The following is a 23488-nucleotide window of genomic DNA, read 5'->3' as shown; positions in this document are numbered from 1 at the left end:
TTACATGTCACTGGATTCAATTAGCTAATTATTTTCTTAAGAGTTTTTATGAGAGAAATTAGCCTGTAATTTTCCTGTCTTTTGATGTCCTTAAGTTTTGCCATCAAGGTTATGCTGACCTTAGAAAATGAGTTAGGAAATGGTTCCCTCTTTTTCTGTTTCCTGCAGGTGTCTGTGGAAGAAAGGTATATTTCTTCCTTAATTGTTTAGAATGATTCACTAGCGAAACCATCTGGGCCTGGAGTTTTGTTTTTTTATAAGAAGGGTTTAATCACAAATTCAGTTTCCTTAATAAATAGAAAATGTGAATAGTCCTATATTTTTCTTGTGTCAGTTCTAGCAAATTGTGTTTTTTAAGGAAGGTGTTTTAGTAATTTACTTTAAAATTAAAGTTATTTATATCATCTTCTTTTAACTTATTAAAAGATCTGTAGCCATGTCTCATTTTGCATTCCTGATATAAGTATATTGTAAAAAATACTTTTAATAATCTATCATTGGGTCAACTGATGAATGGATAAATAAAATGTGGTATGTCTACACAATAAAATATTATTTGGCCATAAAAAGGATGAAGTAGTGATACAAGCTACAACATGGATACATCTTGAGAACATTAAGCTAAGTGAAAAAAGCCAGTCACAAGGGACCACATATTATATGATTCAATTTGTATGAAATGTCCAGAATAGACAAATCTATTGAGACAGAAAGTAGATTAGTAGGTAAAAGTAGATTAGTGGTAGAAAGTAGCTTAGGGCCATGGGGTTTGGGAAGAAAGTGAGAGTGACTACCAAAGGGTAGAGAGTTTCTTTTGGGGATAATTGAAAGGTTCTAAAATTGATAGTGGTGATAGTTGCACAACCTCATGAATATATGAAAACCCATTGAATTGTATGGTATGTGAATTATATCTCAATAAAGCAATTAAAGTCTATCATTGGACAGATTAGCTACTCCTTGATCTGAACTTGGTTAGATCCTCCTTCAGTTTTATTCAAAGCAACACACTGGAAACTACCCAACTTGAAAAGAATTTGTTACCCAGTCATTCATGTTTTCACCCCAATGCCAATAATTCAATTATCCCCTTCTTTGGTATCCTGGAGCATTGCACAATTGAACCAGTAAGACACTTTGCCTATGCTAGTCCTCAGAAAGATTGATTTTAGGAAATGTTTCATATGAAAGCATGCCTGTATACCCTTAGAAAAATTTTTGCATATCTCCAGGGGTACAGATACCCTAGTTTGAAGACCACTTGCGGTAGGCGATACTACCTTTCAGTGTAGGTGTGTGGGGGAGAAAATCGATCCCAGTCCAGTAGCTACTAGCTGTGTGAAGATGTGTTCCACGCAAGACCCTTTGTAAGCCAGTTAGGAACAACACTTGGATTGCTGCCCCAGATGCCCCAGACATGGATATGTCTACAAGGTCAACTCCAGTCCAGGATGTTTGATGGAGATATGGTGTCATTCAGACAAGCCTATGATCTGGAAGCCACAACAATGAGGAGAACAACCTAGACAAAATAGCCTTGGTTACATTTCGTGACACTGAACTCAGTGTTGCTTAGCTCTACCTGAGTCTGCCTGAATAGTTTCTGGCAGTTACAGGGGGATTTATATAGCTGGGAAACTTGATCCTTCGCCTTTCCCCTTTTACTTTTTTGTGGGCGAATTTAATCTTTGTACCTGCTATGTCTGCTGAGTATGATTAGCATGCTGACATCAGAGCAACAGTGTTTCTCAGCTAGCTTTATTTAGGAGCAGAAATATTCTTTACTTTGGATAAACTTAGGCACCCCCTTCAACTTCCTTATCCTCGATGTGATAGCTTTTTAATCCTTAAAAATATGTCTGTCGAGGGCACCTAAATATCTGTGTCCAGGTGTCAGCTAGAGTTACCCTGTCCTTTAAGATATATGTGAAATTGGCTCAACCCTCTATTACCTCCCCATTCCATGGGTTATGTAAAGGTCAGTGCCCTCCTTACAATCTTCTGAAAATTCCTGGGAGACTTAGGTTCTTGTGGTCACCTCTGACTCTGCTCCTTCTGAACCGTATTAGTTTGGGATTGTCTCATTCTTTCACTCCTGCTGTTCTTTTCCCAGCCAGGTCAACCCAGTCATGGAATTCAGAACTTGTTCTAGTTTGGTGGTGTGAAGTGTTGAGGAGAGATCCCCAAATCCTATGTGTCCAGCAGACTTCAAAGAAAGTTTGCGGGAAATAGAGGGACTTACTTTCAAGCAACGCAGCCACGATAAAATTGAACATCAGACCTCTGTGTTCTTAAGGTTCTTCCACCGTTTCCCTACCCTGCATGGGGCTCCAGACTCCCACATGGGGCTTGGCCTTCTCCCCTCATTCTTTATACCTTTGTTCTGAGTTTCCTATGCATAGTGAAGGCCAACATCCCACTTTCTCAGGCAGAGAAACTCCTTTTTCCAGCCCTTTCCCTGAGTCTAGGTTATCTGTCTGCATATCTTAGGACACCAAGCTAAAGCTTTAGAATTAGTATTTATAAAGATTTGCCTCACCATTGTAAAGCAATTATACTCCAATAAAGATGTTAAAAAAGAAAAAAAGATTTGCCTCATTTTAAGGTCATAGGCAACCATTCTCTTCCTCCCTATTTTTAGTTCAGAGATTAAGGGTAGGGATTTTTGCTTTTTTTGTTTTTAACATTAATCAGGAAAAATCCCTAGGAGAACAAGGTATTGCATCTTATAGAATAACAGGATGGCAAGGAAAATTGAACCAGTCACCATTCCTTATTGAATGCCTAATTTGTTCCAGGGGCTGAGCTAGGCGCTAGGGCACAAAGGGTGACAAAATCAGACACAGTTCTGCTCTTGTGAAGCTTACAGTGCTAGTGGGAAAGAGAAACATCAACTGAATATTCACAGGAACAAAATGAAAATCTGAAGTGACAGGCAACTGGGATGTGGGGTGCTGGTACTGTTGAGAGTCACACGCGCCCTAGTGGGGAAGTCTGGGAAGGCTTCCAGGAGCATGTGACTGCAGAGCTGGGAGCAGAAGGGCCAGCAAGGGTTAACTTGGGGAGAGGAGGAAGAGCGCTCCAGGCAGATGGAGCAGGGTCCAGGCCCAGCGAGCAGTCCATGCCAAGACTGTGCACCAACACGAGCCTCTGACAAAGGACTAAAGGCCCACGTGGCCAGGGCTGCACAAACGAGTGGCGCCGCGCAGTAAGATTAGCTTGGAGGGGAGGGCAAGGCAAGAACGTTAAAATCTGCGCGCTAGGCTCAGATCTGCATTTTGAAAAAAATCTCTCTGTGGTATGGAGAATGGATCGGAATGTTAAGAAGTCTTGAAAGGAACTGTCAACTGCCTGGAGCACCCATCTGGAGACACCAACTGACAGAATTATTTGGAGCAGGGTCTTATCTATGTTTATGTGTTTTAATGTAATTTTTAAACTAAATGACACACACATACACGCATAAGTAGTTCCAAATACCAAACAGTACTAGGGCTCTTAGGCTTATAGAAAACAGTCCTCTGCCTGTCCCTCCCCACGTCCCTTGCACCTGCCGCTATGAATCCTCCACTCTTATTCACCCAGTATTTACTGCCACCTGCCCCTTTTTAAAAAACATAATATGGTCAAAGCGCTCTTTATTTTTTACTTCGTACTATGGAAGAAAAGAATTTCTCACTCTTACCCATGTCCCACCGCACCCCCCTTAAACTCTATTCTTATCCTGCCAAAGAGTGAACATCACCAGCGTTTCCTTTTTATTCTCCCCATATAAAAAAAAAAAAAATACTGACTCATTCGGTACCTAAAAAATCCATCGGTCAGTAAGGACAGAATCAATACATTTCACCATAAATTTATATCTTTGTGAAGCAAAAGTTACCTTCACTGTTACATGTCATGAACATATTTGAAGCAGGAAGGATTTTTACCCCTTTAAGAAAGAACGGTCAGATTTTAATGTGGCATAAGAATATTCAAGGAAATCACAGTTGAATTATATGTGGTGGTTGAAAGACATAATAAAGTTACTTTCACCAGAAGGCAAAAATAATCTTTATAAGACAAATGTCTTGGAAGAGAAGTGTTAGAAAAGTCATTAATTGATGATATTCAATATCATCTGTCAATGGAGTAGTGAAACAGGCCTCTCCCATGCTGCTGCGGTTTGAGCTAGAAAACAAGTGGGAGATTCTTACCCAGAGTCCAAAACAATAAGTCAGATGTTTTGACCTTCAGAGAAATCAATCCTAAGGAAATACTCAGCGATACAAAGATTTATGCCCAAGAATATTCATGATAGTATTATTCATAATAATGGAAAACAATCTCAATGCCCCAAAAGTAGGAAAACAGATAAATTATATTACCTCTATAGAATGGAATAATATAAAATCATTACATTCATGCTTTCAAAGAACAGTTAATACTGTGAGGAAATGTTCATGTTAAGTGAGAAAAACAGCTGAGGTCAACCTACATGTAAAAAATATGCATGTGTGTAATATACATAGATCTATAAGCATGTTTAAATATAAAATATTTATAGCACCTCAATTTTTCAAAGTGCATAAATAAAGACAGCTTTTTCTCCTCATGTGTTCTACCACTCATATACTTCAGAATCACCTGGGGGTGGTTTTTTAAAAATGCAGATTCTTGGGTTCCACCCCAGACCTACTGAATTAGAGTCTTCGGAATCAGAGCCCAAGGATCTCTGGCTACCTATGCACCCTTGTCCACCTATGTACTACCTTGAGTTATACTGACTCACATCTCAGTTTGAGGATCACTGGACCAAAGCGGTAGCTCTCTGGATGCTGGAATTATGAGTAACCATCTTCTTTTCTTGAATCTTTAAAAATAATTAACTACTGAGCATATGCTGCTTTTATGTTTAAACGTTTATTAGAAGTATATTAATGAGGCATGGGTATTTGAAAACAGAGATGATTTGGGGTGTATTTGGGCAAGTCTAAATACCTTTTGAGAAACAGAAAGTGCATATTTATTTAAAATAAGCAAGAACCTATGAATTCCTGACAATTGGAAAGTCAGTTTAAGACAAAGAAAATACTATACTCGGTGTAGATATGGAACTTATTACTTCAATAAATTGTGCAGGTAATAAATATAATACTTTTCAGAAGTATTAAGAAACAGCATTTCTCAGTGTTCCAAGGTGCTCCTTGGCAAAAGAGGATTCAGTGATCAAATAAATTTGGGGAACACCACATATTCTAATCCCATCTGGAGTCACATAACCATGAACAAATTACAAGCTCTAGGAAGTCCAATTTAAGATTCACTCTTAATTCTAGCTCCACAAATTCTTAGAATGTGTTCTACCATTAAGAACAAATTCTAGGCCAGAAGAGAGTCCAGGAAAGAACTCTCACCATGAACTGATACCCTACACTTAGTCCAACATATCAATTTGTTCCACATTCCCATGTTCTCTGAGGGCTTAGCCCACACATATTAATAGAGCCTGATTCTAAAGGCTTGAGCTCAAGTCAGCTCTCAAGAAATGCTCAGGAACAGCAAAATTGAGTGGTAGGCTACAGAAACACTTGAAGGAACTGCATGTTTACTTTGGTTTACCTATCAGTCTTTAGCACTTAGACAGTGAGCCTGAAATTTTGTCTTATATTCATTTATGTACTCCCAACACAGTGAATGGGGTACCACCAATCAGGCAGCTAAAATTTTTGGACAAATACAGTAATAAAATGGGCTAGGCACAGGTTCTGAACTTTAGGTCATAAATTTTGTGCATTCATGACATCAAGGCCTCATTTCGTTGAATAAATATTTCTGAGTGCATACTACAGGTGGGTATTTCCAAGAATGCAGAGGTGACTAAGATACAATCTTTACCCACAAGAGCTCCAGGCATTAGAGGTACTAGTACTAGCCATTCCCTCTTGCACAGGTTTGGGCACACCGTTGGTATCTAATAAATGCTTGTTTGAATTGAGTTCAGAAATCAAGATACACTTGAAGTCTGGTCAACTTTGGTACTTTGGCAGGCCGGGAGCCTGGAGTGGGGCTGAATCAGACCATTCTGGAGACTGCTTCAGAATGACTGAGATATTGAGTAACTAGACCCATCTTGATTATCACTACTCTAGGGATTCCAGACCCATCCAGGAGTCAGTTTTTACTAGAAAAGCCCCAGAACCCAAAGGAATTTAATAGTATACACCATGACAGTATTTCTGAATAAGTGTACAATAAACTCTTAGGTTCTTGAGATGTTAATAGATAGTATACAGTGAAATATGACTCAGAAAGGGGTTCAATAGAGTTGACAGGCCTCTGTACTTTAGGACTTTATGCCTTGAAGCAATGTGCTATGCTCCTTTTATACACTGTCTTATTTAATTTTTTCCCTGTCTTATTTTTCAGTGAGAATTTTTCACTGTCTTATTCTTATTTTTCCCATTTTTAGAGATGAGCAAGCTAAAGCTCAGAGAGTAAGTAATCCGCTCCAGAGCACACAGGGACCATCATAAGGTAAAGAATGGGACTCTGAAATCAGGTCTTTCTGGCACTAAAGACTGGCTGGTGATCCCTGAAGCAGTGCTGTTTTTAATGTATTCGTGGGCACTAGAACTCTGCCAGAGGGACACATAGCATACAGTTTGCGTTTCCCAAACTGATTTGATTAGGGAATCCTTTTGACTGAATCAGTACTTGAGACTACCTTTCCATTAACACATTTTGAGAAATATTGTGGGCAAATGACTCAGAGATACCCCATGAAAGACAGAAGGGAGGTGGAAGGCAACTCAGGAAGAAAAGCTATTGTCGAAAGAACATTTCCTAAAATTGTGCTCAAAGAATGATTTATTGGAAAGCATAAACGCAAGTTGGACAGGTATCATTTTTTAACCTACAGATTCATAAGCTCCAGCTCATAGCTCATTTCTGACAAATAATATTTGATATGACGTTCCAATTCCAACATATTCACTTAGCTAGTTTTTTAGGATTTGTTGTAGAATTTGACTTACCTCGTAGTTCAACTCAGGATGTCACTAATTTTTATAAAGTATATTCACAGTGGGAGTATAAGTTTTAACTTGCTGTGTGTCTCAGCAGGCCTGCAATATGCATTTTGGGATGAGATAATTCTTCACTGTTTAGGACTCACCAAACTTTGTAGGATCTAGCATCCTGGCCCCTACTGACTAAATACCAGTAGTAACCCCCCTTAGTTTTGACAAGAGACATCCCCACAATTTCAAAATTCCATCTAAGGGAGAGTATCACCTCCAACTGAGAACCACAGGTTTAAAGCAAACTGGAAAGTTCAATAAGATATTAATTGGAGGATAAACACCTCGCCTGACTCTGCATTCAGTATTCAAGCAAAGAATTCAAGACTTAACGTGCCAGCTTCAATCCTTCATATCCAATGTCTCATTACATTTCTCTCTATTCTGTTAATAACATGAACAGATTCAACACAAACTGCCAAAATACCATTTTTAGCCAGGAGGGCCAAGCCCTGCTACTGCTTTGCCAACAACAGCAATAAAGCCGGGCAGAAGCTAAGCCCAGGATTGCATGGCGTATTGGCTACCCTCTGAGGCAGCAGCCACAAAACATGTACACCTGAATAGTCTATCATTTTGTCAAGTGTGGACTTGAAGAAGGATTCTGGTTTTATTCTTTTTAAAGTGATTTATTATCACAAAGCTTGCTCCCTTCTCAATGCTGAGTTAGTTCAGCAATGCAGCGCCATCCTTGTTAGGACTGTTAGGACCCAAATAATTTTAGACCAAAACGACGACGACGACAACAACAACAAACTTGACTGTTGGTTCAGTAACATATTCACAGACACATCAGGATGCATTCAGGAACGCTGGCTTCATTTCTTGATTGGAATGCCAATCACCATAAAATCTTCTGCTAGAGTCACTTCTTGGAGATCTAACACTGATTCAGCTTGCTTTTTAAGCTCTACGATCCCATCTGTTTCTCCTTCTCTGGCCAAGGCAACTGGTTTGTACCTCTGACTGAAGTGAGTCAGAACGAGCCTCTTTGCTTGGCACAGCTTTGCAAATGCTGCTGCCATGTGTGGCGTGCTGTGGCCGTGTTCCTTTGCTTTGTCCATCTGGGTGTCATCCAGGGTTGCTTCGTGGATCAACAGGTCTGCTTCAAAGCACAGCTTCACTCCTCCATCATCCACAACCCCAGAACAGTCACCCAAAATGCAGATTTTTCTTCCAACAATAGGCTTTTTTAAGACATCTTGGGGAGAAATTGTAACTCCATTTTCCAGAACAACAGAAATTCCATTTTTCAGCTTCCCATAGGCAGGACCTGGCGGAACACCTAATGACAGAGGCAGATAACATCACGTCATGGGAATGGCATTTATGACTTGTTAAGAGAGTCTGTTTCAACAGCACAGCAAATAGCAAATGGAAAAGGCATCCAATTCTTTTCATAATTGTTATAAATATTTTATTACTTGTGGAAAACTGGAATATTTATACATTTTTAAAAGTTCACTGTTGGCTATTGATATAAGCAATGCCCGAGTACTTAAAACATTTCCAAGCACACGTGTCAGATGAGTTTTAAGCTCTTAAGTCCCACTAAAACCTTATTACAGTCAAGATAACAGCCTTGATTCTCTGCTGTGCATGGGAATAACATTATTTGAGAGTGCTGTATTTAATAAGCTCATCTTTGGGTAAAATTAAAGAGCCCATTTAAATGACAAGGTACCAACAAACTAATATAATTAAAAAAAACTGTTAGAGGGGATTGTCTGGGTCACAAGATCAAGCAGAGTTTCAGGCAGTTATAAATAATCAATCTTCTTTGTAGATAGGGGCAGTTCCATGTTTACCAAACTGGGCTTAAATCTCATATTAATCGAGAATAACACCTGATCATCACTCTGGGCAACACATACAAACAAACAGAATGTGTTCACTAATTCCAACATAGATCATGTTTAAAGTTTCCCAATACAACAGTATTTTCACAGGTTTTTTTTTTTTTTTTTTTCAGGACATGGCTATGTAATAATGTATGTACTGTGACTTGATACATTTTGATACATTTGAAGCAGGTAAATGAACATCGTCATGTAGGAGAGGGGCCTTTGGTGGCCCAAATGCTGCTTCTTTTTTTTTTTTTTTAAATAAACAGCCAACTCTTTTTTTTTTTTTTTTTAATCAGAACATTTTAAACCCCACATTTGTTTTATTTATTTTTTTATTTTTGGCTGTGTTGGGTCTTCGTTTCTGTGCGAGGGCTTTCTCTAGTTGTGGCAAGGGGGGGCCACTCTTCATCGCGGTGCGCGGGCCTCTCACTATCGCGGCCTCTCTTGTTGCGGAGCACAGGCTCCAGACGCACAGGCAGAGTAATTATGGCTCACGGGCCCAGTTGCTCCGTGGCACGTGGGATCCTCCCAGACCAGGGTTCGAACCCGTGTCCCCTGCATTAGCAGGCAGATTCTCAACCACTGCGCCACCAGGGAAGCCCTTTTCACAGGTTTTTAGACAATAAAAATACCTTTGGCCTAAGGCACTTTTCCTCATTACTTAGCATTTTGTTTTAGTTGGGAAAGAAAGAAGACATTGTGTAAATAAAGAAGAGACACACAAAAAACCATCACCATCACCATGTTTTCACAGGCTCTGTTGTAGCCATGCCAAGGAAGGTGGTATGCTGGAGGAATGATGTACCCGGACACTGCTTTGGGAGAGGCGCTGAAGAACTCTCACACATGATGGCCTAGCATGGAGGAGGTATGAAGCCTTTGATGGGCCCCAAGCCAATCTTTGAATGCTTGCTTCCGAGCGTGATGAACCCAGGTATATAAAACTGGTTAAGGCAGTGTTCTAAACACCAAATTAACTTAATCAAGGTTGATTGACCAGGCAAAGTCAATAAAAAAGGAAAACCCAGAGAGCAGTTGGTTGGAGTTGCAAGGTTAAGAACTATGGCAAAAAGTCTCTGGCCAAAGATGTCATTGCAAACATATTTCAAAAAGATGACATGAAAAAATAAAAGCCTAGACCTGAGACAGCAGGTCTACTCCACCAACCAAGATAGTAAAAGCTGAAGATAAGACAGATCAAGAATGTGCATTTAGGGAGCTGAAGAGAGAACTCAAATAGATACTTGGTTTTTGCTCTGTATAGCATATTTTGGCCCCAAGAATTTCCCTTAATAAACAAACTTTGGGCAAAGGAAGTAAGTAGAGAAAATGTCAGTTTTAGGCCTGGGAGACAAGAAAAGGTTTCTATGACACTTCTAACTGCTTTGGTTAACAACAACTAGACTGACGAGAAAGGAAAAAAAAACACTTACCAAGGTCTTTCAGTTTCTGTGCATTGAGTTTACCTGGGCGTTTCTTCTCCACAACTGAAAATCCAAAGGAGGGTATTCGATGAAAGAGGCGAAATGCTTTCACAACAAACTGTTCATCATCAACCAGGAGGTATGAGTTTTCTTCTGAGTCTAACAGGATAGTTCTTCCTTGTCCGTCTTTGGGAGGGTTGTCTGCTTTATTCACGTGTACAAATTCTTTCAGTTCTTCTGTAGGACACTGATCCGCTGTAGGCACCAGCTCATGGACCACATAAGGGAAGACCAACTCCGTGTGAGAAAGTTCCATGGTTTGCCAGATAAAGTCTCGAAGCCCTGCAGGGCCATAGATTTCGATCGGCTGTTTGGTGACCATGGAGCCACTCTGCAGGCTGATTGTGCAGAGGAGGCCAGGAAGGCCAAAGAAATGGTCTCCATGAAGATGCGTGATGAAGATCTTAGTAATTCTCCCTTTTGATTGAGGCAGAGAAATAAATTTGGGAATTTTTCAGAAGTAAAACCCATACAAAGCTACTTGAAACATGCATAACAACTTACATAGAAAGCAATAAAATGAATTTAGAAATTCTACTTATCACCATAAACTCTTTATATTCTTCTACATGATTCTAGAAGTAAGAAAGACAGGTATTATTATTTCACTAGATGGTTTTAATAAGATATAACTTTTTTTCATAAAACATCTTCAAATTACACAGTGTTACAGTGTTAAGAGTATTTTCCTACACATCCTCTTACTGAAAAAAAAAAAAAGGAAAAAGTGTACCAAAATGATTCACATAAGTAACCAGATAGGCCACAAGTGTTAAAAACATCTGGCAGTTACACTGCCCCCTACTGCTCCCTCTGAGAACAGCAAATATGAACAGTACTTCCAGCATAAAAATGTTCCCCTGGCTCCAACGGACTGGACCAGTGCCTGAATTCAAAATTGCCTTTTAAGGACTCCACACTGGACAGAGATTAACTAACCAAGCCAGAGCCTGCTTGTCTGGGTGAGGCTGAAGAGGGAGAAAAAGGAAGGGGGATGAGGGAGGGAGAGGAAAGGAAGGAGGGAGAAGGAGGGAGGTGGAAAGGGAGTGGGGTGAAGAACCGAGGGGGAGGAAGTGGGCAATAGACGCAGAGTGCAGTTTAGAGGGTAGATAGATCCCCATGGTGCTATGTAAAGGCATGTGGGCCCCTCACTTTCTCGCAATCTGAACTAATACAACAGCTTTTCCAGTGCATACTGACTTAGGTTGTAACTTGATTTAGCCATTGGTAAACTGAATTTACTCCTGGTATGTGGCAGGATGCCACATCAACATTTTTCTCAGATGCACCACAAGGCCTTTTAAAAGCAACAATCACAATTAACACATTTTTAGTGTAACAGTGGCTTCCAGTCCTAGCTCATGGCCCACCCATTTCAAACATTTGATACCATAAAAGAACAGGAACAGTTTATCGATGCCATAAAAGAACAGGAATTGTTTACTGTGATGGGATTTGTCCTGTGACCTCTAGGTAACAGTGTTCCCCAAGCAAGTGTTCCCAGTGTTACTACACCAAGCCAGGCCCCTGTGGCAGAGAATAGACTGGGCAGAGGCTGATCTTGAACCTTGAAAATCGCCAGGAGGCACGCTAGAAGTTTCCTCAACATGCTCCTTTTTGTTTTCTCTTTTTAGTCCTCGTTTTTGCAGTTTTTTGACTTCTGGAACCCTTTCCTTTCCCCCTTCCTGCTGTCTGGGCTGCCAACACACCCCCAAGTGTGACCTGAGGACTCAACAGACAAAAAAACTACAACAGTTGTTGAGTCTCACGCTGACCTCAAAACTGCCAGATCAGACTTTCTGGGCCTCTCCCTATCTACTGCAAAACACAGCCAAAACTGAACACCAAAACAATCTGTGAACTCAAAGCAAGTGAGATAAATTAAGTAAGAAAAGGTACTTCCCACAGATATCACAGTTTCAGGGAAGACAAACATTTCATTTTTCAAGAAAGTTGATTTCAGAGGGAGAAGGAATGGCAACCACAATTATCAAAGGTAAGAGGAAGCTATCAAATGAAAAAAGAAACATGCATGAGTTCCCTTTCACTTAAGATCACGAAAGTTACCAGGGAAAATGTCATCCATATAGGACTAAGCATCCTCTAAGGGATAATGCAGTGATATTTACTGCTGTAGGAAAACGTCTGCAATACATCGTTCATACGTAATATTCAGTTGAAAAAAAGCAGATCACACCAAGTATAGTTTGATTCCATTTATGCAAAATTATACACAAACACACACACAAATACACCTACACCATTACCATGTCTACATGTATAGAAAATTCACCAAAGAGAGGGGGATTTAGGCTTTTCTTATTTATATTTTTCTGCTTTGTTTGAACTTTTACAATGAGCATGTATACTTATTATAATCATTTTTAAAATTATACTTTTATAATACTTTTTGTAATCATTTTTGAGGAAAAAAAGGCTTAAGCTCACTCTTTAAAATTATGAAAAAAATAGATATGGCAAACCTACACTTTTTAATTAGATGCTTGCATATTAGGACCAAGGAAACTTGCAAGAAGTATATCTAGAGAAACAGAAAATACTTCCTTATGAAACCCATAAAACATTATTACCCCAGGAGGTAGTATAAGCTAAAAGGGCTTCAATGACTCCAATAGTGATAGGTCCATATTGGGTTATTGAGAGAAACCAAGATGTATGGAGGGTGCTGCATTCCAGGTTGAGACTGGGGCTTTTGAAGCACTAGAGTGTCTGAGCTAATGTTCTGGGATTACCATATCACCCTCCTCTCTGAGGCCAGGAAATTTTTTCTGAAGTCAACAAAAATTTTGTAAACTAAAGGTTCCCTTAGATTTTATTTTATTATTATTACTATTTTTTTGCCAAACTTTTATTTTAAAAAGCTCGAGCTTTGTGAACTGTTTACAAAAATATATAAAATAGCTGTAAAATATAAAACACTAGAGAAAGGTATTGTGGCAGATAGAGTTAAGGTAGTACATGGGTACCACCATGGCCCCTGCCTCCTGCTGTTCATATCCTTCTATAATCCCTTCCCCTTGAGTGTGGGTGGGACTGGGGACTTACTCCTAACCAGTAAAATACAGCACAAGGATACAATACGATTATGTCGTTTACAGGACTCCATCTTGCTGGCAGACTTGCTCTGGAGTCTCTCTCCCTTGCTGGCAGTAATCGAGCAAGCTACCCTGAAGCAGAAACCCCCATGACGAGGAACTATAGGAGGCCTCTAGTTGCTGCGGGCAGCCTCAGTCCTACAACTACAAGGATTCTGCCGACAACCTGAGTGAGCATTAAAAACAGATTCTTCCCCTAGTGGATGAGAGCGCAGCCCTGGCCAAGACCTGGATTGCAGCCTAGTGAGACCCTGAAGCAGAGAATCCAGCTAAGCCAGGCCCGAACTCCCTGACCCACAGAAACTATGAGATAATAAATGCAAATAACCCACTAAATTGATAATCTGCTATGCAGCATTAGATAACTGATACAGGTACTAAGTAAAAAGTGAAGACTTACCCTATACCCAAACCTCTTAACACAACAGTTACTTGTTTCTATTTTAATCACCCTGCCACCTTAACCCCTACTCTCTAAAATGTTAAATATTACAGCCTCCACTTTGGCATGTGGAGGCATGTTCTCGTGAAAGGAACCCCTGTGTGATCCAAGGGAAGTAAAGCATAATACCTGCTCTGACCTCAGGGTTTCAACATAAGACAGTATATAATTAGGGTTGAACTGTGTACACCTCAAGGCCACGTGTCCCAAGTGATATGCATTAGTCCCTTCTTCCAACAGCTCTTTTCCTAACTCCCAATCTTGGTCTGGGACATCATCACCTGTAACTTGTAATAATTCTTCACTTCTTCACATACTAGACATTTACTCAGTCACCACCTCCTGTTGGCTCTATAAGTATCTCTTTGAGTCTCTCATCTTCATCCTTATCCCTACTTCCTGCTTCAACGTCTTCATCCTTATCCCTACTTCCTGCTTCAACATCTTCATCTCTCTCTCTCAGGTGAATGCCACTGCCTTGGAACTGGTCTCCTGATGCCAATCTCTCTCTCCCAATATATTTGCCGTTGGAAAACTGTCCTAAAACACAAATCAGACCATGTCATTGCTCGGCTTAAAATTTTTTAATGATTCCTTGTTGCCAATAGAATAATAAGGTCCAGATACCTTAGAATACCACAGGAGTCCTCATAGTCTGCCCTTACTTCCTTAAGCATTCTTATCTCTCATCTATCCAGCCAAGTACTGAAAGTTCTGGATAGCTTAATATTCCCCAAACATGTCATTTCTCTCCTAGAAACTCTTGCTCACTTTGTTGTCTGTTCCTTGAAGGTCCATCCCTACTCCTCTCCCCAGAGAAACTTCTATTCATCTCCTACATCCTAGCTCACTGCTACCATCTCTAGGTTGCTTTCCCTGAACACACAGATACAGTTAGTGTCCCCCTCCTTAGTGCTTCAAAAGTAGTTAGAAAACACCTCCATTATTCTTACTTATCAAATTACACCATGACTGTTTGCATGTCAGTTTTCACCACTAGACCAAGGAATCCTTGGATGATAGAACTATACTTCCTTTAGTCATCAAATGCTAGGTACTGTGACGAGTGGTAGGAATTTCAATAACTACCATTTGCCAAGACCTAACAAGTGAGAGGCACTGTACTAAGTGCTGAACATCTTATTCATGCATTAACTGAACAGATATTACTAGGCATCTACTAGGTATGTAAGTGATCACTGAGTTTACCTTATTGTACAGGGAAATACACAGTGACCACAGAAACAACTATTTAAATAGCATAATTTTAGATACTGAGGATGCTAAGAAGTCAATAAAAATAGCACAAAACAGTAGAATGCCTGGGGTGAGGAGACATTACTTAACCCCGGAGGTTCAGCCTTTGAGAAGACAGCGTTTGAGCTAAGATTTAACTGATGAGAAGGAGACAACCACACAGAGAAGGGATTATTATATACAATTCTCACAACACCCCTTCTACGTCGAGTTTTTAACCCCATTTTCAAGGTGAGGAAAGCAAAGCTTAAGCTGGCTGATCTGCTAAGGTAATAAGCCGAGACACAGCTGGGACTGGAACCCTGGTCTGCCTGACTCTGGGCCAAGGCTCTGGCGGACACTGTACTCTTCAGTCTACCGGTGCCAAACTCACCCTGTTCCCTATGGCTGGAATGCCCTTCTTCTCCCCAGCCCAGGGAACCCTTCCTCCTCCTTTAACAACTCACAGGTCACCTTCTCTGAGAATGACCCCAAGGGGAAAAGAACATTTCACTCCCCAGAACATCTACCACCCTTTGTATTCTCTCATGATACTTACACCTAGCTCCTGGTGGACGTAAGTATGTTCCTTTGCTTGGGCAGTGTCTATTTAATATGTCTGATGTAACCCACTCCATCCTCCATGCCCTAAGCCTATAGAAATCCTTGCTCTCAACATTTACAGGAAGAATGAAAAGTAAATACATAAATAAGGAAGGAAGGGAGGGAGGGAGGAAGGAAGGAAGGAAGGGAGGAAGGAAGGGAGGAAGAAAGGAAGAAAGTAAGAAAGGAAGAAAGTAAGAAAGGAAGGAAGGAAGGGAGGGAGGGAGGGAGGAAGGAAGGAAAGAAGGAAGGAAGGAAGGAAAGAAGGAAGAAAGATAGTTTAGTGGGTGTGGCCAGATACCCCAGCACCTTCCAACTATTGCCGGGGCTCCAGCACTGAAATGGGGTGCAACTGTCAGGGCTGTTTCTAAGCAAAAGGCCCAAGGAAAGCCAAGAAAATGAAGCAGAACAAGAGACAGCCTTAATGAGAGAGCTGAATGCACACTAACCTGCTTTAAGTTGGCTTTTCATAAGCTGTGTCTGGGTTCCCTCCCCACAGTCAAAGAGCCAGCACTCGCCTTCACACCGAAGGACCAGAGCAGAGGCACCCCGGGTTGGGGATGGGTATGCTGCGCCTGTCCCCAGAAATGTCACATCCATAGACATCTTCTACCCTGGAACGAGAAGATCCCTTAGGGATTATTACACATCACTGCTCAAAATCACCAAAAACAGGTTCTTGTGAGTTTTACTATTACCTATGTTTTGGTTATTAAGAATAGTTTGCATTCCTGTTCTCTAATAGCTTTCCACAGAAATCTGAAGAAAGATTTTAGTAACTCTTAATCAGTTAAAACCACAAATTACCAAACTTTGTATGACTGCTCACACAAACAAAAATAAATTTTAAAAAAGCCAAACCCAGTCAATTAATAACTATAATTGAATTCCAACTATATGAGATTCTGGAAAAGGCAAAACTATGGGAGTGGACACAGTGGTTTGACTCTACAAGGTGGGTACTATATCATCATCCCCATTTTAGAGATGGGGAAGCTGAGGCACAGAGAGGTAGTGACTTGCCTAGGGTCCCACGGCTAGTAAGTGGCAGAGCTGGGATTCAGACACCAGGATACTAGCTCCAGGGCAACTCTATCATGTCACCTTCTGTCTTAAGCATTCCTTATGTTGTAGCTTTATTATCCATAACAAAGGTCCAGGTGACACCTTAATTTCAGATGTCTAGCCTCTAGAATTGTGCAAGAATAAATTTCTGTTGTTTTAAAAAAAAAAAAGACAGTGGTTTGGGGGAAGGGAGGGAGGGATGAATAGGTAGAGCACACGGGATTTTTAGGACATGGGATTTAGCACATGGGATTTTTTAGCAAAACTATTCTATATGATGCAGTAAACACAGACACACATCATTGTACATTGGTCAAAACCCACAGAATATACAATACAGAGTGAATGAACCCTAATGTAAACTTTAGTTAACAATAATGTATCAGGGAACCAGATCTCACGTGCATGCTGCAACTAAGAGTTCACTTGCCACAACTAAGGAGCCCACGAGCTGCAACTAAGGAGCCCGCCTGCTGCAACTAAGACCCAGTGCAACCAAATAAATAAATAAATAAATATTTTAAAAAAGAATGTATCAATATTGGCTCATCACTACCACACTAATGTAAGATGTTAATATTAGTGGAAATTGGGGGGAGGCGTGGGTATATAAGAACTCTGTACTTTCTCCTTATTAATTTTTTAAAAAAGTCTTTCTAATAAATAAACAACTCTAGTGAGATTCTGGGCAAGAGCTGGAATTTAATTATGCTCACTAAGTGATATCTCTGGTGCCCGTGGTGAGCAGCCCTTTCTCTGAACCATCATAAACCACAGCAATGCTCTACAACACTCTACAGTAATGCTAATACCACACAGTAATGCTGAATGAATGTCTCACTCCCCTAATAATAGAGTCCATGAGGGGTTAGCACCTGGGCTTCTGCTCTTATAAGTCATCAGCAATAACCTGTTGAGTGTGTAGATTCCTGCCAACTCCTGAGATCTCTTTTTCCTTTTACTACTTTTGGGCACATCTATCTCTGATATACTTCTGTGATAGGAGATATGCATCAAATAAAATAAACACAAACTCAAACTTATATATCAATATAAACAATTATAGAGCATCCACACTGATGACAGGGAAGAAAACAAACATATAAGTTGAAGAAAAACTACTAAAACAAGAAAATTGGACAGCAAGCTGGATAAATATATCATCTATAGGGAAAAAAAATCTATCAAAAACTTTTCTCAGTCCTAGCAATAACCAGATAAAAATAAAAATAAGGAAAAAAACCCTCAGTCACAAGAGAAAAAGAAGCCTTATAAAATAACTAGAAAGTTAATAGGAAAGGAATAGACCATAAAAGACCCAAAAAGAGATACACATTAGCTTCCCTGATAGGAAGATTTACTATCACAGAAATGTCTATCTTTTCATAATTAATGTATATATATTTAATGTAATTTCTATCAGATTTCCAGTGGGATTTATCTTGGAACAAAAGCAACCCAAAGATCACATGGAAGAAAAAATACATGTCTGAGAATGGGCAAGAAAAGTACACAAAGCATTGAGTAGTGACTTAACTTTTCTAGATATTAACACATACTACACTAATCAGGCATAAAGAAAACAGAATAATATTGGCACAAAAATAGACAGAGAAGGGACAGTCCAGAAATAAACCCAGGTACGTACAGAAATCAATATACAACAAAAGTGTAAAAAGGGTGGCTTTTTTAATGAACAACACTGACGTAATTGGCTATTTCTGCAGAAAAAAGCAAGATTCTTATTTTGCATTGTATATAAAAATACATTCCATATGGTTTAGAAATATAAATGTGAAAGGTCCAAAAAAATATGTTCAAAAAATTACGAGAATATGTATATAACTTTGGGGATGAGAAAGCCCTTACTGGCAAGACATGAAACCCAGAAAATTTTTAAGACGACATTTTTACTACACTTTCATATATCAAGATTCTTAAAGTCAAAGGACCAAAAAAAACACCTGGAGAAAACTATACTGTATGATAAAGGGTTAATGCCCCTAAAAATTGGTCCAAGTAAATGCATTAATAAAAACAAAAAAACTGGTAAAATAGAAAAATAAGCAAGGAATATACACAGGAAATTCACAGTAGAAATCCAAACGGCCAATAAGCATGAAAAGTGCTCAGTCACCCAGTAGTTAGAAGAAATGCAAATTAAAGAAAAAGATACATTATTTTCCACACATCAGCTGGCAAATATTAATGCTATCCAGTGCTGACCAAGACAAGGGAAAATGGGTACCTGCATTTTACTAGTGGTGTTAGTATGAATTGCTATTATGTTTTGGGAGAGTAATCTGGCAATATATATTACCAATAATAATGATGCTGCTAATAGCAACATACTTTAACCCAGCAATCCCATTTTTGGGAATCGACCTTACAGAAATAAAGGATCTGTGTACAATGATGTTTATTGTGCTACTTTTAAGGTGGCTAAAATTTGGAAACCATCTGAATATATATACATATATACATATATATATACACATATATATGTGTATATATATGTATATATATATATATATATGTATATATATATCAATAGGGAAACAACTGAATATTTTATTGTATATTCATATCATGAACTGTTTATTCTACAGTTCAGTCAGGTCTGTAACTCTTGTCCTGAAGGGATGACAATGAGAAAAGTTACAGATGGCTATGGCATAATCTCATTTTTATAACAATGCCCAAACCCCTACATTATACAAGACAGTCTGGTGAGGAAGGATATACACCATATTGCTAATATTGGTTATCTCAGGGGTGATTAAAATGATGGTGGTGATGGTGGAGATTATTAACTTTTCTTTTAAATCTTTGAATTGTTTTTGGTTGCAATAAGCAGCATTTCATTTATTTATTTTTAATTTATATTTAATTTACTTAATTTATATTTACTTAATATTGATGATTTTTAAGAAATGTGTCATAATGCTGAACATGCTCTTCTAACTACATATCACCTGATCTCCCTTTCCATTTGGGGATACAGTCACCTCACACAGCAGGTGGGTGGTACATCTCTCCAACCCCCACACAAGCCTTTAGGTTATTGCTAGTGTCCTTTCCATGTGTCACTCCACATTTTCACCTCCAAGATCAAGACTTCCTCTGATAATATTTGCAGAGGCTTTCTTATTGGACTGCAGTTTGCAAGAGGCAGAAGAATACACAGAATGTAGAAAGTTGAAAATTTAAGGTAATAAATGCAGAAAGTATAATAGAATATAATCACTTTGCATGTGTAACAAATAATAGATCTAAGCCAGTGGTACAGAACCCTGGAGAGTATGAGAGTATTAGAATCACCTAGAGAGCTTTTAAAACATATCAATGATTGGGCTCCATCCCAGAACAATTAAACAGGAAATTCTGCAAGAGACCTGTGTTTTAGAATTAAAAAAAAAAATTCTTCCCCTGTGATTCTAACATGCAGTCAGTTTTGAGAACCACTTAGTGAAAGGCTAGTGGAGAACTATAATGGATGGATCAGGCTGACGTGAGCTCACTAGTCAACCTTTTTTTAAAAAAAACTTTTGTTATGAAAAATTTCAAACACAGATTAGTATAATGCACTGTCACATACCCATCACCGAGCTTCAACAATTATCAACTCACAGTCAATCCTGTTTCATCTTTATCCCTCACCCATCGTCTAAGAACACTAGACAAGTGGTACTATTGGGTACTTCCATCAGGGAGCACACGCTGTCTGGCTGTCTCTCTTTTTCTGACGTTAACGGCCACTAATGATCATTTCCAGGATCAATGATTTCATTAGGGGTTGCCAAGGTGATATTCTCTCATTCCTTCTGTAGTTATTAGCTGGCATCCTTCTGTAATTCCCTGATCAATTAGTCAGTCACCCTGCAATACAATTTGTACGGAAAAGGTCCAGTGATCAATCTTGACACCACAAAGAGAGACAACACCTAATCCAACTCCTGATGCGATGTAATATGAAGTACACAGTAATTTAGGTTTTCTTGCCAAAAAGTATAACCTGCATCTGGAAAAGGTTGTCATCTAAATACCAGTTTATTAAAGGACACCACAGGGATGGAAAAAGCAAATTTCAGTATGTAAGAAACATTACAGGACAAATGACTTGGCTTCTTCAACAAGTGAAATACAAGGAAAAACAATAATAAAGAGGAAGGAGATGAAGAGATATGAGCCGTCAACCAAGTGTAGCATGTGTAGCTTGTTTGACTCCTGATTTGGACAACCAGATAACGGGAGGGAAAAAAAGAGACAATAGGGGATATGTAAACGTTCACTGGATAGATGGTAACATGAAATTCTTACGAGATTGATAATGGTTTTATATTTAAGGAGTTACTGTGTTCTGTAAACAAACAAGTATTTAATGGATGAAATGGTACATTTAGATTTACTTTAAAATAATCCAGTGGGGGGTGAAGGTACCAGATGAAACTGATTGATTGTGAGTTGGTACATGAGTTGGTACATTCAGTACAGGCTTCTATTTTGGTATATATTTGAAAGTTTCCATAACAAAAAGTTGAAAAACAAGCCAAATAATCAACTCTTCCACTAGGTCGGAAGTAATCAGAAGTTAATTTATTTAATCAGTGGTGCATGTTTTGTGACATGCACCATTCTAAGCACTAGGAAATAAGTGACCAAACCAGATTGCGATCCCTGTCTTTTTGGACAAAAAAAGAAAAACCCCAGCCGCTGGCTTTCTCATGACCATGATCCACTTTGGAGGAAGTGCACACTCCGGGCGAGAACACAGCACACGATCGATCGCAGTACTGTCACTTGACACTCTGGGCCAGTGGTTCTCAGTCCCGGCTCCACATCACAAACACCTGGTGATTCTGGGGCCTCAGCACTTGGAAGGCTTCCCAGAAGATTCTAAAGGCTGCCGGGTTCAGAGCGAGTTTCTAGGCAGGCAGTGCCAGCCCTGCAATCACCCAGTGGTGCAGGCACGGCAGATACTGCCAGCCTCCATTTTAGAGATGAATAAAGCGTGGCCCGCGACATAGAGTGAACGGCCAAGGCCGAGCCAGGGCCAGAGGCCAGGTCTCCAACCGTTGGCCAGTCCAGCCTCTCCTCCAAGTCAGCATCAGTGTAGCAAAAGGAGGGGTGGGCGTCGGCAGGAGGGCCGGGCGACTGAGGCCCCCGTCTGGGGTGGGGGTGGACGAGGCGCGTCCTCGCTCCCCGGCGCTCCCGGGCCTGGGTCCTCTGCTCCGGTCCCGGCCCGCGAGTCCGCAGGAAGCGCGCCCTCAGCCCGCTCGGCGGGCGCGTGGGAGGCCTCGGCGGCGCAGACCCTGGCCCGCCCCCCTCCGGCGCGCCCTGCCCCACTCACCCACTCCCCGAGACCCGCGGCAAGAGCCGAGGGAGGCGCAGGCCCGCAGCGAGGCCCAGCCGTCCACGGGGAGACGACGCGCGCGGGCGGAAGTGCGCCGCCGGCCGTGCCCGCGTGAGGCCGCTCTAGGAGGCGCCGGAGGTCCGCGCTCGGTGGTTCCCGCTGGAGCTCAACCGCGCCTGGAGGCTGGGCAGCGGCCCTGGGCATCTGCTCTGTCCTGCAGTGGGGCTCCCTCTCCTTCACTCGCCCGCACCAGCGCGCTGGGTTCGATGGTGGCGGCAACCCGTGAGGACCAGAGCCCCCAAGGTGAAAAACGTCTACTGTTCAGCTTTTTGCTTTCCGTGTAATGTTTTCAAACAAGAGTGTTCTACCAGATGCTTTGCTCTGGCATATCTTTGTGTAAAGTCTGTTCTTTCGTGGGGATGAATCGTTCTATCTTAATCACTAAATCTGAAAGTGTAAGCTTGCGCTGCCTTAGAATCAGAGTTCATAGCAGCGTTACTATAGATCCTGAGTCTCCGCTCCATTTCACTTTGCTGTTCCAGGGATACAGCGGAATGTTTGCTGAAAATCTGAAGCTGCCTGTGCTGTGGGAATGTTTGCTGAAAATCTGAAGCGGCCTGTGCTGTGCACGCACGAGCGTCGCAGGTGTGTTCACTTAGTGAACGCACAGCATAGCCTGCTGGACGCGCGAGTGAAGGGCCGGGGCCTAAACTGCATGTAGTGACTACAAACCACGGGGAAAACACTCATTGATTTAAATCCCAATTTTCAAAATTTCAGGCTTGGGACTTCCCTGGTGGCGCAGTGGTTAAGATTCCCCCTGCCAATGCAGGGGACATGGGTTCGAGACCTGGTCCGGGAGGATCCCACATGCTGAAGAGCAGCTAAGCCCATGTGCCACAACTACTGAGCCTGCACTCTAGAGCCTACGAGCCACAACTACTGAGCCCACGTGCCACAACTACTGAAGTCCGTGCAGCTAGAGCCTGTCCTCTGCAACAAGAGAAGCCACCACAAGGAGAAGCCTGCACACCGCAACGAAGACCCAACTCAGGCAAAAAATAATAATAATAATTTTAAAATTTCATGCTCCTATGCAGTGCTAGATGCACTGGCATTTGCTCACATGCTCAAAGTGGTCAAAGTATCCAACAGCTTCATAACAGGAATAGAAGTGCTGTGGATGTGAGGTTTTTAAAACTACGTGGATAGGGGGATCAAGATCCCATTCTCCCCCCGACCCCGACTGCTTTGCTCAGTAAACCATTAGATCATTTA

At 40.8% G+C, this 23488-nt stretch overlaps 1 protein-coding gene and 1 long non-coding RNA gene across 3 annotated transcripts; one reads left to right on the top strand and one right to left on the bottom strand.

The window, feature by feature from the left end:
- Positions 1–6834: 6834 nt before the first annotated feature.
- On the bottom strand, positions 6835–22319 carry ELAC1 (elaC ribonuclease Z 1). 2 transcript variants are annotated; one of them, XM_059895013.1, is made up of 5 exons: positions 22208–22319; positions 20488–20736; positions 16242–16406; positions 10345–10812; positions 6835–8349 (listed from the first exon to the last, which is right to left on the bottom strand). In XM_059895013.1, the coding sequence occupies exons 3-5, from the start codon at positions 16396–16398 to the stop codon at positions 7883–7885; spliced, it is 1092 nt and encodes a 363-aa protein (XP_059750996.1). In that variant the 5' UTR covers positions 16399–16406; positions 20488–20736; positions 22208–22319; the 3' UTR covers positions 6835–7882. The 2 variants fall into 2 exon arrangements, with proteins under 2 accessions (XP_059750996.1, XP_059750995.1); XM_059895012.1 differs by lacking the exon at positions 20488–20736.
- On the top strand, positions 22183–23488 carry LOC132347968 (uncharacterized). Its single transcript, XR_009497321.1, has 2 exons — positions 22183–22513; positions 22991–23488. It is a non-coding gene; the product is annotated as an uncharacterized LOC132347968 (long non-coding RNA).

The sequence above is a fragment of the Balaenoptera ricei genome, chromosome 14, assembly GCF_028023285.1.
Source record: "Balaenoptera ricei isolate mBalRic1 chromosome 14, mBalRic1.hap2, whole genome shotgun sequence".
Classification (NCBI taxonomy): domain Eukaryota; kingdom Metazoa; phylum Chordata; class Mammalia; order Artiodactyla; family Balaenopteridae; genus Balaenoptera; species Balaenoptera ricei.
This window is presented reverse-complemented; position numbering and strand designations above follow the sequence as displayed.

Coding starts and splice junctions, on each gene's coding strand:
- ELAC1 (XM_059895013.1), bottom strand. CDS start 16,398: ATGTCTATGGATGTGACATTTCTGGGGACAGGCGCAGCATACCCATCC. Junction 10,813..16,241: donor GAAAAGCCAACTTAAAGCAG/GTTAGTGTGCAT, acceptor CTCAATCAAAAG/GGAGAATTACTAAGATCTTC. Junction 8,350..10,344: donor ACAGAAACTGAAAGACCTTG/GTAAGTGTTTTT, acceptor CTCTGTCATTAG/GTGTTCCGCCAGGTCCTGCC.